The 19354-nt window shown below is 40.3% G+C and overlaps 1 protein-coding gene across 1 annotated transcript in view; it reads right to left on the bottom strand.

Annotated features, from left to right (window-relative positions):
- Positions 1-19354, bottom strand: part of UMODL1 (uromodulin like 1) — a 66271-nt gene that overhangs the window by 35299 nt on the left and 11618 nt on the right. The window contains exons 3-9 of the mRNA XM_048865842.2: positions 16937-17098; positions 16418-16533; positions 14717-14909; positions 13268-13408; positions 10661-10915; positions 8066-8178; positions 4947-5166 (exon numbers count right to left, since the gene is read on the bottom strand). Of these exons, the coding sequence (XP_048721799.2) occupies positions 4947-5166; positions 8066-8178; positions 10661-10915; positions 13268-13408; positions 14717-14909; positions 16418-16533; positions 16937-17098 (1200 nt within the window). The remainder of the gene's footprint in view (positions 1-4946; positions 5167-8065; positions 8179-10660; positions 10916-13267; positions 13409-14716; positions 14910-16417; positions 16534-16936; positions 17099-19354) is intronic.

Raw genomic sequence — 19354 nt, forward strand, 5'->3', positions numbered from 1 at the left:
TTTGGATCCAAATTTTTCTTATTTGGAAGAAGTGATGCCCACAGGGAACAGTCTTGAACTTTTGGAGGAGGAAGTTCTAAGGGTGAAAACTCCCATTCTTTAAAAAAAAATGTGTTCTTTGTAAAAGCAATAGCATAAAATCTAGTGTCATAGCTGAAACCCTTTTAGGCAGTCTCAGGAGAGAGACCATGGTTTGGGTATGTAAGAAAATGCTTAAATGTAAGGGCGCCCTGCTATGGTAAAGTGGAAAACGCTTCCACCACCACTGCCAGTGCTATGTATGTGGCTCAATACAAGACTTAATTCTCCAGGGCACTCTCTCTGGATCTTTCATGAACACTTAGACCCCAATCCATCAAACCCATAAACATGTGATTAACTTTACATATGTAAGTCGTCCCATTAAGTTCAATGTGATTACTCATACATGTTAAATTACTCTCATGGCTAAATCTTTACAGGATCAGAGCACTAGTTCACTTGGAAAAAAGACTATACTGAAAATGTAATCCCAGCTACAAATCACTCTGACCAAAGGACTGGAAAATTGAGTTGTTCAACGTAACATCTTAGGCTATGTCCACACTGGCAACTGAATGACAAAACTTTTGCCTTTCAGAGGTGTTCAGAAAACACCCCCACCCCACCCCAGCCCGAAAGATAAAAGTTTTGCCAATGACAAGCGCCCGTGTGAACAGCTCTTTGTCGGCCGCTCATTTGGGATGGAAGTTTTTTGTCGGCAGGAGAGTCGACAAACAGCGGCTACACTGAGCACCTTTTAGAAACACGCCTGTAGCAACACAGCCATGGCGCTAAAAGCTGTGTAGTGTAGACATAGCCTTAGGCTCCTGTTCTGAAAATGTACCGATATTCATTACTGTGATTTTTTTTTCTATAACAAAGGAAACTCCTATTCTAGGAATAGAAGAGGAAAAGTGCATGTGCACACATGCATTTGTCTTTGTGCCTGAGCACATGCTTCATTTAGTACTGCCCACCTAAGTAACGTTTTATTTCTCTCTCTTTCAGACTCATGAGCTAATTGCCATATTTTATTTATCCAAAGTCCACATCCATTTTTAAGTTGAAACCAACCCCACTGATAGGGTGCCATGATTTATCACACCATGAGGAATGCAAGAACTTCAGTAATGTTTTACCAAGGCATGGGCCCACTTGACTTTTGATAGAGTTTTATGCTGTTAGGAGGATGTTTCAGCTCTAATTATAAAATAATTTACACATTTCATTACTTGTGAAGATTTTCACTGAGGTTTTCCTGCCATTTTGCTGAGTGTGCCCCCTGTACACCAGTTCCCTTACCCCTCAAGACTGAGAGCCTTATAAGTGATGGTCACATAACCACCATCCTATACCAGAAACCTACTGACCACTATACTTACCTACATGCCTCCAGCTTCCATCCAGGACACACCACACGATCCATTGTTTACAGCCAAGCTCTACGATACAACTGCATTTGCTCCAATCCCTCAGACAGAGACAAACATCTACAAGATCTCTGTCAAGCGTTCTTGAAACTACAATACCCACCTGCTGAAGTGAAGAAACAGATTGACAGAGCCAGAAGAATACCCAGAAGTCACCTACTCCAGGACAGGCTCAACAAAGAAAGTATCAGAACGCCACTAGCCATCACCTTCAGCCCCCAACTAAAACCTCTCCAACGCATCATCAAGGATCTACAACCTATCCTGAAGGACAACCCATCACTCTCACAGATCTTGGGAGACAGGCCAGTCCTCGCTTACAGACAGTCCCCCAACCTGAAGCAAATACTCACCAGCAACCATACACCACACAACAAAAACACTAACCCAGGAACCTATCCTTGCAACAAAGCCCATTGCCAACTCTGTCCACGTATCTATTCAAGGGACACCATCATAGGACCTAATCACATCAGTCACACCATCAGAGGCTCGTTCACCTGCACATCTACCAATGTGATATATGCCATCATGTGCCAGCAATGCCCCTCTGCCATGTACATTGTTCAAACCGGACAATCTCTACGCAAAAGAATAAATGGACACAAATCAGACGTCAAGAATTATAATGTTCAAAAACCAGTCGGAGAACACGTCAACCTCCCTGGTCACTCAATTTCAGACCTAAAAGTCACAATTCTCCAACAAAAAAACTTCAAAAACAGACTCCAATGAGAAACTGCAGAACTGGAATTAATTTGCAAACTGGACACCATTAAATTAGGCTAGAATAAAGACTGGGAGTGGATGGGTCATTACACAAAGTAAAAACTATTTCCCCTTGTTTATTTTTCCCCTACTGTTACTCACACCTTCTTGTCAACTGTTGGAAATGGGCCATCCTGATTATCACTACAAAAGTTTTTTTTCTCCTGATGATAATAGCCCACCTTAATTGATTAGTTTTATTACAGTTGGTATGGCAACACCCATTTTTTCATGTTCTCTGTGTATATATATCTTCCTACTGTATTTTCCACTGCATGCGTCCGATGAAGTGGGTTTTAGCCCATGAAAGCTTATGCCCAAATAAATTTGTTAGTCTCTAAGGTCCCACAAGTACTCCTCGTTCTTTTTGCTGATACAGACTAACACGGCTACCACTCTGAAACCTTATTCCATGAGGTAACAGTTACAGCAGCTAAATTCTTTGTCCTGTGCTGATTGGCTGTTTGTGCCACCCTCGCCCACCCCATCCCCAGTCTTTTCAGATCAGCATCATTCCACCTGCTCTCCATACTTCCCTCCTCCCTTTCCTCCCATGCCATTATCCCTTACTTCAATGTCCCTTCTCCCTTCCTTAGGGCTTGTCTACACTTGAAATAGCAATTCAGTGTAGACACTCACAGCAACAACAGGAGGGGTTCTCCGATCAGCGCAGTTATTCCATCTCCCTGAGAGGCAATAGCTAGGTTGATGGAAGAATTCTTCTGCTGACCTCGTGCTGTCTACCCCAGGGGTTAGGTCACTTTAACTATGTTGTTCAGGGGTCTGGCTTTTTAACATCCTGGGAGACGTCGCTGGGTTGACTTAATTTTTGAGCGTAGACTTGGCCTTAGTCTTTTCATCCAGCTAATCCTTATCCCACTCAAACAATTATAAAAATAATTCTTTCCAGGCCCCCACTTTGTTCACTTGCTGGTATGTTACATTTGCCTATGTAAGGTACATACATATTGTATTCTTTATCTATCTTGTCTGTTTAGATTGTCAGCTCTTCGGGGTAGGGCCTGTCTACTACTCCAATTGTACAATGCCTAGGACAATGAGATCCCATTCTCGGTTAGTCTATTAGACACTACCACAGTAGACATAATAGATAATGATAATATATGACCCCAAAGAAAGATGTTTATTGCCCCAGTACTTTCAGCTATATTAGCTCTCCTGGTTTTTTCAGCTTGCTGTTTTAGGGATGGATTCTCTGGTCTGCCAAGTTCACTTTGTGTCAAATCAAGCCCTTATCCTTAGCTAATGTAAAACAGTGTAGATTCATTCATAGAAATGGAGCTATACTGATTATACCAGCTGAAGATATGGCCATGCTATCCAGGAATCGTTAGAAGATGCAGTTTTGATACAGCTGGAAAGCCTGATATACAAATCTTTCCCTGTGTTTTCAGCTTTATTGTGTGCGTTTCATTTTCAGAAATTATTGATAAACGAATGTTTGTTCAGAGTTAAGAAACATATAAGCCATTTTCTAGCTATACAGGAGAGTGGAGCAGTTGTCTGTGCCATTCCGGGGAATTGCTGCTGGGTAAGAATGTTACTTGAACTCTACTGGATTTTTGAATTAAAACATTTTAGAACTTTTGCCCTCCCCCACCCCTTCATGCTCAAAATTCCCGTATAATGTACGTGCAGCAAGGGGCGAACACTCCAATGATGTATTTTGGCACATATCATTATCACTTTGCAAGATTGTATCTGATGGAAGTTTGATCAATATATGCTTCAGCTACAGTTTAAAGAACAGGCGGACTTGTGGCACCTTAGCGATGAACACATTTATTAGAGCATAAGCTTTATTAGAGCATAATAAATGTGTTCATCTCTAAGGTGCCACAAATCCTCCTGTTCTTTTTGCGTATACAGACTAACACAGATGCTACTCTGAAACCAGCTACAGTTTGTCTCTTCATTAGTTCCATCCACCCAGATCGGGAAGTTGGAAGGGGGCTTTTCTTGACTGTGCTAAATAAGCTTTCATAGGACACGTTATTCAGAGACCCAACCACCGATTTTGCTGCCTTTGGCAGCTGTCTGAACTGTGGTTGGCTCTGTTCGTTTTGAAACCTGATGCCAGAACCATCTGATTAGAAAAAATAGTGGGTACTGTAGATCTAAAGAGGACCTACTGCAACATAAATTCCATGCACAGTTCCTTAGCTCATTTCACTGGGATGACATCAGGTAATTCCTCTGGCTGGACTTTTATCACAGAAATGTTGCATTGCATTTTTTAAAATCTGGACCAAACACAACAGCAGCAGCCTTGAATATACAGTATTCCAGAGGGGATGTGTCTTTCACATACCAAGTAAATCCACACACTATCCTCAGCTACCCACTAGATGGCAACCTCCTAGTATCCCACAAAGCGGAGGAGGAAGGGAGAGAGGGAGTGGGGAAACTGGCTAATCCAGGCTCCATTCATTCCCACATCAGGACCCTGACAGCATAAATGGAGGGAAGGATGCCCACAGAGGCCCACCATCCTTTCTCCCTAGCCACTTGAGCCAAGGGGCAAAGAGTTACAAGAGGCCCGTTCTAGTTCTAAGCCTGCGAAGGGAGGTCTGATTTCTCTATTTTCCTTACAATACTACTGTGTCACCTTAACACTGTACCTTATTTCTGTGTAAAGTACTTTTGACAAAGAATCTAAATGCTATCGCAGGTTATGAAAATACTACTTTTTTCAAAAAGATCCACCTTCTACTGAGGTGCTCTGCTGATCAACCAAAAACACTGAGCTTCTATACAGAGAAGAAAGCATAGGAGCGAATGTGGACACGTCTGTTGGAAACTCGGGATCCTGTACGATGATTCTAAGCCTCACAATGATACTTCCAGCTTTCAGGGACTCAATTTGCACCTTCAGCTTCCCAGTTTTGTATAATATAGAAATATTTGGTGGAAATGAATTTTCAATCTGAAAAAAGTGAGAGAAATGTTGATAATACAATAAGAACACAATTAAAGCAGCACATTACAAATTTTTAACATGTATGCTGTCTATCTTCATATTCTATATATAACACTTATAGAAAAACATCATCCAGTCTGTGATATCAATCAGCAAAAACCAAGCAATTCAGCTGAGTCTAATACACTCACAACACAGTGGAAGGCCATAACATGAATTAAGAACAGAGAATCAATACATTTTGAATATCTGGAGTGTCCAGGAAGAGATTTTCAAAGCTATAATATCTACCTTTCTCTGTGTAAGTGCCCTGGCTGTCAAGCACTGATGGGTTTCTGAAGACTAATTCTCATTTACTTTAGCACCCCTTTTTGCACCACTCTGACACCGTAAAGGAGTTTTAATTTGGGAGTGAATGTAATTTATACCCACCTTAAGGCCTATTTGCTCTGCCAGAGCAGTGCAAAGGGCCACGTGTAAATGAGAATGAAGTTCTAAAAGATTTGATATGTGGTAATAAGAGTGGAGATGGGTCAATTAGCATTTCAGCTTCTGGGCCAACTCCTCAGCTCCAATGAGGTATGAAATAGCTTCAATCCTGGTCTAGGTGGCCAGCTAGGGATTCCCCTGGCATAGGGTAATGCCAGGGTGCCTGTGGGCCAGCATAGCCAGAATCCATAACCAACCTCCTTTGTTCCCCCAAGAGTAAGGACCAGGTCACAGGCATGCTGGGGAGAAGGAGAGGTTGGAGCATTCTATGATAAACTACTGGACTGATCCCAGTTAGAGCAGCTCTGAGATGGTCTAAAATACATCTGAGGTCAAGTCAGCCCCCAGCAGGTGCTAGGATCAGGGAGTGCAGAGGTAGCATAAATCCAGCTTCCTATTCTTTCCCTGAGTTCTGTACTGAGCCCTCTGAACCCAAGGATAGGAGCCATTCTCTGCTATGAAACTGAACTACAGTAAAAGAAATGTAAAGCTCCTACGTGATTTAGAAGCCTAAGTCTCATTTCCAGAAGTCACTCAGGTGCTTAGGAGCCTAAGTCTCATTGATTCATTGACTTTTAGTGAGATTAAGGCACCTAAGTGACTTTTGAAAAGGGGACTTGGGCACTTCCGAAAAATGTCTTGTCAAATGGACAATGATGCTACAGATCAAACTGAGCCCTGGCTCAAATGAGCAGAATTCCACTGACTTCATTAGCCTTGAACTCACTTGCGCGAGGCCTAAATGTGTCCCAGTGACTTCATGTCCTAAACTTTTGATGCCAATATGGTACAATTTTAGAGCTCTCATCTGCTGCTTTGTCCCTAATTCACCTGTTCAATTCCATGTGACCTGACTGAAACCCTCACAGGCTGCAGTTTATCTGAAACACACAATCCCAACCCAAGTGCAATGGAATCCAATTACAAAGAAATCTGAGACTAGGACAAGACAAAACTGACTTTTTAAAAAATGGATAGCTTATATAAATCAGTTTTATTTGAATGAATTGACTGAAAGACAACACAACAAATATATTATGCTTTCCCAGCAATGAGCTAAGTGGATGCGTATTCTGAGCCAATGGAGTTACCGGAGGGATGAATCTAGTGCACTAATGTCAGTGTTAGAGTGTGCTAAACTTAGCAGTTTTGCCTTGTGGGTGCTTGAGCAGAATTTTTTCCAGGTTTCAGCCTTTGATTTCTGCATGATCCTGAACATTTTTACTTTGAGTTTACAATGTGAGGTTAGGGTGCAGGTGGTGGGAAGGAGGCCAGGGAGATCTCAGAGACCAGTGCCAGTCTATGGACCAGTTATTGAGAAACACTGGACTAGATGATCTAGTGGTCTCTTCTAGCCTTAAACTCTATGACTGTGTAAGAAAGCATAAAGCAGGTAAGGTTTGCTCAAACTGAGCTAAGTTTCACTCAAAACGTTCACAAATCTGAGCAAACTATCTGACTGGTCTGAGTTCTGATTTTCCAGTGGCTTCAGATGGTGTTGAAAATATTTTGCTGTTTGAGTCAGATAGACAGATTCGCAAAAATGCCCCTCTACCACAGGGGTGGAGTATTCATGGCCACAGAAACCTACGTCTTGCACCTATGCAAGCAATTACCCATTTTGCATGAGCAAATGTCCATTTAGGTAAGCAAATGTACCTGTTGTGTCTTCCTTTGAAAATGTGGTCCTGTATGTCCAATCTTTTTGTTGTCAGTCTTTTTTGAACTTTAGAGGGGACTTGGGCCCATCTGTACATATAGTTTGGGGAAATTCTGGGCTTGGATTTAGATCTGAACTTCACAGTGAGGTCCCATCTCTATAAGACGGAACTACAACAGAATACCCTATCTGAAACTCCCCACACTTTGTGGAAGTTCATGTCTGGAACCAAACTCAGGCCTATTTATTTTGTAATTCATGACTGATGAATTGACAGCACCTTAGATTCATGGCATGCAGTATGTGAATATCTAATGAGGTATTAGAAGCAATCCTGACCCAACCTCCTCTGCTTAAAGGAGAAAGAGCTTGGAGAATAGGTGAAAAATTGCTGAAAACATAACACAAAGAAACCCAGGCCACACGTGCATTTCAAAGATCCATTAAAAATCCTCAGATCAACTTGCAGCAAATTCCTTATCAATATAAAAATCTGAAGTAGAGAAGACTCTTCTGCATCACTGTTTTTCCTTCACTCTTCTGTAAGGCAAAACTGCCATTGACTTCAGTGGTAACCAGGTCAGGGCCCTGATTTGCTTTTTTATTTTGCAAACTCCTTTTATTTCAATTGTAAGTGAAGGTCCAAAGAAATGGCCTGAGGATTTTTACCAGACTTTGTAAATGTGTACAAGCTTCTCAGAGACATTAAGTAAATCCCAAGTTTAAAACAATTACACACATATATTTTAGTGTTACCTCTCTGAGCAACAGGCTTGAAAACTCTTGATATTCTGAGCTACTCGTGTTGTGGAAATGTTCAGTGAAGCTATAGTTTAGGATCTTTATTGTAACACCAAATATCTGGGCATCTATAAGACACAATATTAAAATATGGATAAAGGAGAAGAGGAAATGATTTGATCAAAACTGATGTACCTGAATCAAAACCTCAGATTTGGGTTCAGGGGCAAACTGAAACACTGAATACCAGAAGTGGAACCTTGATGGTGTAAATTAGCGTAGCTTCATTGAAGTCAATGGAGCGCCTCTGATTTACAACAGCTGAGGATCTGGCCTGAATCTGAACACTCTGAAGTTTGGGAAAGTTTAGATTTTGACCCCTAATATTTAGGAGTTTTCAAATCTGTTTTGTAGTCACCCATTATATATGAAGTTTGATCTAGCATTTGTATCCAAGTATTTCTTTTAGACCCATCTATCCCGCAAATTAGTGAAAATCTGTGTAGAAAGTAATGATGCGGAATGGGCATGGGGGTGATAGAAAAGAAAATATAATTGGAGAAATACTTAGTGCTGAAGGTGAGATTCTCTGTCCAATAACCTAGTACTAGTATGAAGTAAATGGACCACTATATTTCTAAGGTGTTAACGCTAAACCAAACAACTAGAGCCAGTTTTCTGTTACTGATCTTCTAAAGATAGAGACAAGCACTTAGAAATTCTCCAATGTGTTTTTAAATCCAGGTCTGGGTTCCTATCAGGTCATCACAACTTGTCATTGGAAATTATGTTGCATGGTATTAACAGCATTCCTAAAATGAAGATTAAAAAAAGGTACATATAATTTCCACTGCCTAACAAACAATAATGGCTTTCATGTATAGTGTATTATCTGAAATCAGCAGCTTGAGAGCCTGTAGCAACTGCTTTACCCTGTAACATAGATAAGATAGGTTTCAGAGGAACAGCCGTGTTAGTCTGTATTCGCAAAAAGAAAAGGAGTACTTGTGGCACCTTAGAGACTAACCAATTTATTTGAGCATGAGCTTTCGTGAGCTACAGCTCACTTCATCAGCTGTAGCTCACGAAAGCTCATGCTCAAATAAATTGGTTAGTCTCTAAGGTGCCACAAGTACTCCTTTTCTTTTTATAGATAAGATAGATACTTTCAGTCTACAGCTAAGACCTTTTTCTTTTTTTGGTGGCTTTACCTTCATATCTGACTGATGTACCTATATTTCCTCAGTCACTATAACCTCTATTTTCTCCTCCAAAAGAGATAAGAGAGGTAGCTCCTTACAGAGTCAAACCATTGTCATTTCTTAGCTGACTAAAGGGAAGAATCCTACAAAAAAGTGACTAGCAACATCCTCACAATGGCTGTAACTAAATATTTTACTTAGAACAGGTTGGGACATTTCTGATTAAATTTTCTCTTTTGTTGAAACCCAAATGTTTTTCAGAGACATTTGACAAAGTTTTTTTTCTGGGAAGGTTTCTGAGGTCCAGGGCTCTCTGATACTTATAACCAGAATGAGAAGAATCAAAAACCTGACCTTTTCAACATACTTCCACTTTGTTTCTAAAGGTTTTGTCCTCATTACAATATGAAACGAAAACAAATTCTGAAACTTTGGAAGGCCTCATGAAACAGAATTGTTGACCTCTGGCCAGCTCTGATTTTTTCTGACGGATTTAAGAGGCCATGTGGGATCTCAGGAAATAATTTTAGACCAAAGGAACAGCAAAACTTTAGTAGACCCATAGTCCACCTAATATCCTATGTAAAAAAATGGCCAGTGTTGGATACTTCAGAGCCAGGTATAACACCCACATGATGATGCAGCTAATTATGCAGTGCTCTACCATGGGGGAAATTTCTCCTTCACCCCAGCTAGGGACCAGTTTATGTCTTGGATTGTGAGGCTCATTAACTCATATAACTGTAAATACTGACCTCATTTAAACAAAGAAATTGTATCTTGTTAAAATTTAGGAGGGCGTTTGGTGCAGGTGAAAGCAGAGGGGGAAGCAGCATTGGCTGAGTGGATGGAACTAGTTGTAATATAGCAGAGCCTCTGCAAGCTTCTTTATACAGCTCTTGTCCATGTACTTCAATCCTGATCTGTTGCGCACTAGCTCACCAAAATCTGGCCTTCACTCAAGCAGGTGTGTCAGTTATAATATTCTCAGAGAGCCTCTGATTTATACCTATGTAAATCACTTCACTTCCTTGTTCCTCTCTCAACTCAGCTCTAAATCAGACAAAAGCAGGACCTCCCCTGCAATTTATCTTGACTGGAAAAAAAGGGTAGTGCAGCAATGGCAGCTGCCTGCATGGGCAACACCACATTCTAGATTAGATTTATGTCTCTAATCGCCTGACTCAGGAAGCAAGTGCTTCCCTTTACCAGCTGCGTAACAAAAGAGCCACACAGCTCCACACAACCCCTGCTGGCTGGTTATCTGAATTACACTAGCATTGGGGTAAGGGGAAGAGAGCATGAGTGAGTGGAAGAAAGCTGAAGGTGGGGTCTTGAAGGCATCATGGGGAATCCTCACAGGATAGAGATGTGGTGAGAAATGCAACATTTCTAAGGTGATATTTACCGGTTTTGACATTTCGATAGGAGATAATGTTCTTTCCACAAGCTTCATAGCTGATCTTCACTGTGTATTTTATACCTGCTTCCAGCCCAGACACATCCCTTTTCATTTCTGTAGTCTCCATACTTGTGATCAACTCTTTGCCCTTGTACACTTGTACTTGGAATGTGTGGTTCAGAGTAGAATATACACTCCAAGATACTTCAAAACTGCTGCTGGTAACGCTGACGATTCGGTGGTTTTCAATTGAAAACAGATCTATGGTAGCACAGGAGAGCATCATCAAAAGTGAAAGGAATCTTTTTTCTAAGAGATGATGTACTCCAAATCCATTATACACATATATGGTTTTGATCAATAGAGTGAAATTGCTCATTGCAAAATAAACGACCAGATTCTGCCATTTTTACACTGAGTAGTATCCTACTCCACAAGTAGCCCCACTGGTGCCATTAGCTATACATTTACAATTTGTTTTCCGTTTTTTGCCTCCAGGATTTGTGACTGATCTATATAAATACAGATACCTGTCCAGTAAAACACTGGCTTGAATGACTGATGTAAATGCAATCTCAGTGGTAACTACTCATGGAGTAGAATACCACTCAACTTGATTCAGAGTAACAGCCGTGTTAGTCTGTAACCGCAAAAAGAAAAGGAGTACTTGTGGCACCTTAGAGACTAACCAATTTATTTGAGCAGCGAAAGCTTATGCTCAAATAAATTGGTTAGTCTCTAAGGTGCCACAAGTACTCCTTTTCTTTTCACTCAACTTGAATAAGGGTTGCAGAATTAGGAATCAATAACTGCATTCAATACCTTTGGAATAATTATCATATGTATTATATCCATACATGCAGTGTTATTGTAGCCATTTTGGTCCCAGGATATTAGGGAGAAAAAGTGGGTGAGGTAATATCCTTCACTGGACCAACTTCAAGCTTACAAAGGACCTGAAGAAGAGCTCTGTGTAAACCCAAAAGTTTGTCTCTCTTGCCAACAGAAGTTGGTCCAATAAAAGATATTACCTCACCCACCTTGTCTCAATATATGCATGTATTCTTTATTTATTTTATACTTTGCTCTCCCAATGCACTTCCTCAGCCAAATGCTACCCATCTGGGCAGTGTAAATTAGAACAAAGCTTGGGATTCTAGTTTTCATGCAGACACTCAACACAGAATGGAAGACTGGCATCAGTCAGTCACAATTTCAGTTCTTTTTATACTGATTGAACTTCCTAAGGAAAAGGGAATCAAAGGTTTTTTCAAACCAAACAATGTGGGTGCCTGTTTCAATGGAAGGGACTTGTTCCCAATCATTCAAGCCAATGGCCCATCAAACAGATATTTTTACAAATCCTAGAGGCATAACACCTACTGCTCTAAAATGACTGATTTAATTTCTGCCACTTTATGTTAAATTGCAAGTGGAGGACAAATATGAGGGTCAAAGTCATAATAACTGATAGTCTCAATGAACTAGACAAAAGGTCACTTCTTAAAACTTTCCCCTCTGCAAAGAAAAAGAGGGGGGAGATTGTTAATGGGATTGCGATCCTGCTCAAGTGAAGGAATTAAACTGGGTAATAGAAAGGCTAAGCTATTGGGGGTCATTCCTAGTACTATCCCTCAGCTGGAACTCTAGACACTGTAACTCAAACAGCCTTCAGGACAGAGGGGATTGAATTGGTGATGAACTTAAAATCAAGCAATATTAATTAGCATCCAAGGTTACTTATAGCATTCTGAATCAGTAGATTTATTAGCTGTTGATTTACTTATAGCGACAGAACTATTGCTTGTACTAACTGGATCGCGTGGTGAACTTGGAGTAGAGTATATCATATTAAGGAAGAAAGGGCATTGTTAAGCAATTAGACATTCTTAGCCAAACAAATCCAAATTAAACATCATCCACATTTTCAACAGCTCATAGGACTAAATCAGTGCACTGTAAGTAATATAAGTGGAAACACAAATCACTAAATTTGCTAAGGCCCTGATCCTACAGACACTAACCGACGTGTTTAGCTTTAAGCACATGAGTAGTCCCATTGAAGTCAGTGGGATCTAAGCACGTTTAAATTCTTTTCTGAATTGTGCCATAAGGAATAATTTCACCCATCACTGATTTGCAGCTATGTCTGACTGGTACATAGCAACCGTTTAACAGCCTAAGGTTAACATTACACAACAGTTGAGGACCGTAACAAATACTGTACGCAGTTGAAACTGCAAATGGACTTTAAGTATGCAGAATATACTTCCACATATTTGTATTTCCTGAGGACCCTGTGGATATGTATTGATAATGCATGACTGGATCAAAGAAGTTATCGCAGGTTGAAGCTGAAGCTTTGGCAGATGGATTTGGGAGCTTTTTGGCAATTGGCTAGGTATTGTGGGATAAAGTACATGGTTGGTTTTGCTAAAACAATCAGCAGTAAAACAGTTAACAGGCAGATCCTATGCCATCTTCCACTCCCAACTCCATCATAAAGGGCAGAGAGCACATTGTGCTCCAGAACTCCTTTGCTGGCACACAGCCCTTTAAAGTAGATGAGAGAACATTCCTCAGACTTCTGAAAATCAGGCCCATGTTTCCTACCTTTAAATTCTTTCTGTGGCTGGCTAGAATTCCCGTCCACATGTTCGCGTTCACAGGTGCAGTTATAATAACCTTCCAAATTTATGCAAAGCTCTGATCTGGAACAAGCATTGAGTTCAGCGTGGGAACATTCATTTACATCTAAGGAGAGGAACACAGTTTTTAGGACAGAACTTACAAGTATCTTGAAAGTAGCACAGGTAAGGCCAGACTATGTACACAATTACAGTAATGTAAATCCATCCGAGTTACTCTGGATTTGCACCAACACAATTGAGATCAAAATCTGGCCAGCAAGCAATTTCAAAGCACTTACTGTAGAAAGAATGATTTGCTATTCTCAAAGCTAATGGCACAATCAAGCAATTGCATATGTAAATTATGGAAAGAAGTTTGACTTTCAAAGTCGTTCATGGACTGGGACCAACCCAGTGTCAGTTTTATGCATTTTAAAAGGATGTTAGTTTCCTCAGTGCTGCTCCTCTGTTCTGTCTCCCCACCAAGAGAGTTCATCCCACAACCACCCTCTCCATGAAGTCCCTGTCACTCTTACCCCTTTCAGCTTGTTGCCTTGAAAGAAAAATATGTATCTTATTATTACCTCTCCCAGCCCCTGCATTTTGGCCACAGAGAGGAGTGTGGGAATGCCACTTGGGACTGCAGTGTTACCACCTCCCTTGAACCAGCTTTGATCCAATTACAACTCTCCCATAATTTATTTTTAAGATATGATTTTTAAAATTATGTTAACTTTCTTACTATTCTAGGGCATGAGCCAAAACCCACTGAAGTCAATGGGAGTCTTTCCCTTGACTTCAGAGGGAGTTGGATTGAGTCTTTAAAGCATTATTTTTCAAATTGCGTTTTTAGGCCAAGTAGTGTTTCGTACTACATTTTTGGAGTTTCAAATCTTCAAATACTTAAACTGCAATGTTTTGGTAGATAGATCAGATCTAGGTGACTCTAAGAAAGTGGTCTAAATACAGGGGCTCATATACCACAGGGATGTGTGCACGCCAAATATCTAGGCAGATCATATTCTTATTTGATCATCCAAGTTATCTGCAGTAGCACTTGCAACAGGTTTCCAAAATACAAAGCAGTCTTGATTTCAAAGGGCCCCATGAAAGTTTTCATTAAGACTATTACCTGTTTAAAATGCTTACTACTATGCCACAAATTCAGGCATGCTTTTCTTTTAAGTCTAAAGATATGCTACCTTATGAAAGTGTATTTCTTCTCAAGTGACCAAGGGAATCCCCCACCAAAATGCAGATTTCTAAATAACTACGAATTAGAAACTTCATTTGCCACAGAGTGGGTATCTTAGACACCCAAATGTTCAAAGTTTCACTTTATATTTCCCATGGTCAATGGCAAGCCATAGGGCTAAAATTCTGAGTGACTGAAAAAGTTTCCCCGAGAGACAGAACCATAAAAAATAAAAACCTTGAACATCTATGTTGATAACTTCATACACACGCTTCACAATGTCTTTCAACAAAGAAGAAACTTTCATTAGTGGAGCTGGCTGATGTAATCCAATCAGAACCTGAGATGTTAATGTCCCAGCATATGTTTCTGCCTGAGTAGTCTGGATATGGTACACTGAGGAATTTAAAGGCCATAATGCACCAGTCATCTGTAAAAGAGGGGAATAAACTTTTATATCTGATTTGTTTAGCAATACAGCTATACACCAATGAGGTATAACCTATCCAGCGATTATCATACTAAAAAAAACTAATACTTAACCGAACAAAACAAAACAAAACAAGCATTCATTCAGAATTCAACAACAGGAAAAACAAGCAGTATTTTAGTTTGAATTTGTGTAGAGTGAACATTTCTGTTTCTCTTATTGCATAGAAAAGGACGCAGTGTGATAACTGCTAGACTAATGAAGGAGTTGAAATCTTTGTCAGACTTAAAAGCTTTGCCAGGAACACATAAGAAAAGGAAGGTCTGGTTGTTATTGACAGGTCCTTTTTGAGTGTAGTACTTAAATAACAGAGGCTCAATAACAAAATACTTATTACAGGCAGAGCTGATAGCACTGCCTATTATTAAAAGGACCCAACACTTCCCTTATAAGCAACTGAAAACAGAGTCTTATGACTTTACCAAAATTCAGCACTTGGGCTGAAATTTTCCACACTGGGTGTCTGCCTCAGGATGATTTTTTTTAAATGTTTCTGCCAGAATGGTTCAGCTGTTTCCAAGGATGAGGCTAGAGGGAAAAACATTGTTCTAAAACGTTAAGAAAATTTTAACAACCTTTTCTTTGAGAAGTCGTGCTGCCCCCTTGCTTTGCAGCAGGGACTTGAAATTTAGCAATGTGGTGATTTTTGCATCAGGGATGCCTTTTGTTCCTCCTATGAAAATCCACCCAAATTTGAACAAGTTATAAGTCTCTTAAAAATCTGTTTGTACATGCTCAGTAGAGACTTGCTTGAGCTTAGCAGCCAAAACATCAGAAAATTCCATATGCACTGGGCATGCTCCAGTCCCTCACAGCTCCTAGTGAGGACCAGACTGCACATGCACCATCCTAACAAAGTGACTGAGCTTGTTCATTGGAACTTTCCCTCTAACAGCAGCTGCTGTTTACTCCTGGAGTTAAACTATCAACATTTGCGGGAGTCCGAATCTGATTTATATCTAGATCCCAGTTTCACAAATGGCCCTTGTTTCCAGAATGAGTCAAACCAAAACCCCAGATCTGAAAACACCCAACTTTGGAGTTCTTTAAATCCAGATCTAAATTGTATCTCTCAAGTCCATCTCTGCTTTTAAGTGGGGCTTAGAGGCAGAGCAGATGTCACTGGAGTAGAAGGAAAATTAGATCTTATAGCATAAGAACTTTGAACTCCCTTTCAGTGTCTTAAGAAATGTCAAAGGAAGCTGTGAAATTGCTGCTACTTGACATATGCAAGAGTAAAACTGGCATTCACCTATTGAGAATGCTTTAGGAAAAATTAAATCTATCCTGCTATAATACTGGGGAGTGGCTGGATAATAAGGTCCTGCCCAACACCAAGAACCCTTCCAGCCCAATGTAGCTTGGCTGTGTTGGTATTGAGTATCAATGTCGATGCAATGAGAGAAACAAGAACGCAAGAGCTTTCGGTTCTTTGTATCTATACGTACCATGGAGTGCAAAAGGCGTGAATGATTCAAAAGTCTTAGATCCACTCTGCTTAATTCATTAAAATCCATTTTCACAAGGACTGACACATTATACCAATATTTTTTCAGGTTTCTCTCTGAAATTGAACAAATTAAAATATAAAAGCATTTGGGGTCTGATTCAGAACAAATTCGAGTCAATAGAAAGGCTCCCATTGAATGCAGTGGGCTTTGATTCAGTATCTGTGAATGTACCATATACAGCTATCACAAACCAAGGTATTTCTCATGTAATCCAGATGACAGAACTAGCCAGGGGGAAGAATTAGAGCAAGAAAGTTCCACCAGATCTTTAAAGCCAGTTGTCAGGGGCTCACAGATTCAATATTGAAACCAATCATCCTTGAATTGATGGAAATCAGATTAATGTATTATGTTATGAAGATACACAATAACAATTGCTTTGTTTGTCCTCATCTTCAGCAGAAAAAGTAAGGCTTACTTCTTTTGGAGGGAGTTGAGAATTTGTCAACAGCATACCTTCTGGTATAGGATCCACACAGCCTGCTCCTTTGGATGAGTTACAGCATTTTTTAAGTCCTGGACAGTCAGTATCAAGTGTGCATGAATAGTTTAATGAATCCATTTCTTCCTCTGGACAAACACCAGGTCTTGAGGCAAATTCATTGGATCTGTTCAATGCTGTGTAATAAAAACATTTAACAGCAAAATTGCATGTGATATTTGGTTTCTTTAACATTGTGATATTGAATCTAAGGGATACATCTCCTCATAGTCCTGGGTGAGGGTCTCTTCTTGGGGTTTTCCTGAGGAAAGGGGGGGAGAATAGCAATTTAAGACAAGAAGTGTTCTGTAAAAAATTGTCAACATCATCAACATTTTCTGATTTTTGTGATTTTTTCCATGACATTTTTATCAACATTTTGAGTTAATAGAAAAGACAGGTTGCAATAAATGGAAAAAAAAAAAACTTCGCGTAAAATGTGGAAAATGGAACATTTCCAGCAAAACAGAAATAACTTGGAAATTTTCATGAGGTCACTTTCCAGTTTTTTGACCAGCTGTAGTCCAAACAGAATGAAATGTAAGGGTCAATAAACAGCAAAAAGCTGAGACATTCTGGGTTTTACCCCCACCAGCTCCTTCAGTTTTTATAATCTAAAATATTACACAGGGATGGAAATGGGGGGTTTCATGGGGATAAATTCTGCTCTCAGTTACACCACTGCCATGCAACTGAAAGCTATAGGGTTACATACTAAGAAAGGAGAGCAGAATTCAGCCCATGATTTGTAACCTGACAGTGTTTATTTAATTTCTGGGAATTACATGAGGTTGCTATCCTAAAACAGATTTAGCCAAGAAGAGGGTGACTAAGGAAGAATATTACCACTTCCTAAGTAAAATGCACATAATTTTCCTGGCTTCATGCCAACAGTTGGTTCCAATCTGAGGAAGACTGAAAATATTTTCTATGATTTAATATCAGGCTTCTCCGAGCCTTCCCTTCATACACTCCTGTCAGACATAGGCCCAGCTGCTGTTCATCTCCACTCGTCTTTCCGTGTGGGTCCTATGGTTTCTCTTCTTCTCCATTCACTGTGCCCAGTGTTTTTTGGTCTCATTAAGTCCCATTCTGCTGAGTGGACAATTTTCTTCAGCCAAGAGGAAAATGAAAATGATTCTTGTGATTGTAGCCAAAGGTGTTGCAGTGATAAAAAATACATTCACCATAACTGAACTTCTCTGGAATTAAATGGACACTGCCAATTTTTAATGGGGTTTTGATTTCTCATATCCCAGTGTGCTGATTAAAAGTAAAATTTTGATTTTTCTGTCAAGTGTGCTGTAATATTGAATGAGATCTTGTGTCTCCACTAAATATACTCCTTTAACAGGCTAGTGAGCTTTATTAATCAAGATTTAAAGTGAACATGTGTAACCTACAGGTGGGTGGGTGTTACAGGTCCCCCTCTGTGTTAATCCACAGAGGACAGGAGCCTAACCACAGCTAAGGAGACATGGCTTTTTAGCTCAAGCTGCAGCAGCTCAGACTTTTTGGTCTGGAGGACCTCAGTTCCACCCCCAGTGTGTTGGTGCTGGTGTCCATCATACATGAGCAAAATTACATATTCATAATTTGCAGCCCGGTTTCTGCAACTGGCTGTGCAGCCATAATAATTGCTTAAAGATATTACCAACTAAGGCCATGTCTACACTAGTGAACTTACAGCAGCACAGCTGTGCCGATGCAGCTGCACCACTGTAAGATCGCTCACGTAGCCGCTCTGTGCCAACAGAAGAGAGCTCTCTCATCGACGTAACAAAACCACCTCAACAAGCCGCGGTAGCTCTCCCGCCGACCTAGTGCTGTGCACACTACCACTTCTGCGGGTGAAACTTATATTTTTTTCCACACCCCTGAGCAACATACATTTTGCCAATATAGGGGACAGTGCAGACATGGTCTTAGACTTCAAACTGGTCTTTGTACATTCAGTTACTTACACCATCCAAGTAACCAGCATGCAAGTTATTTGCGCATGCGGTTTTGAAGATTTGAGCCCAGCATACTTTAGACTTTTTTAACTGTATTTTGTTTTGAATATGTACAAAATCAAATATTTAGGTGTTTTAGTAGAGCTGTATGCAACCTGGCACAGAGCTACATAGACTTAGTTCTATAGTTTGCTCCAAAAGGGTTGGCAGGGAACCAACTTTTGACATTTCAATTGAAAGTTAGTTTTCAACAAAGATGAACCCCAGCAGCCCTACTCCCTCAACAAATATTGGGCTGCTTTAGCTCATGTTTCTTCAGAGAGTGCCCTGGGAGTTTTGCAAGGGAGGGGCAGATATTTTGGAGAGAGCCTGGCTCAGAGGAGACAGGTTCACCATCTTGAGAGAAAGGATTGGTTAAAACACCATATTGGGACTCAT

Source organism: Caretta caretta, chromosome 1, assembly GCF_965140235.1.
Source record: "Caretta caretta isolate rCarCar2 chromosome 1, rCarCar1.hap1, whole genome shotgun sequence".
Taxonomy (NCBI): domain Eukaryota; kingdom Metazoa; phylum Chordata; order Testudines; family Cheloniidae; genus Caretta; species Caretta caretta.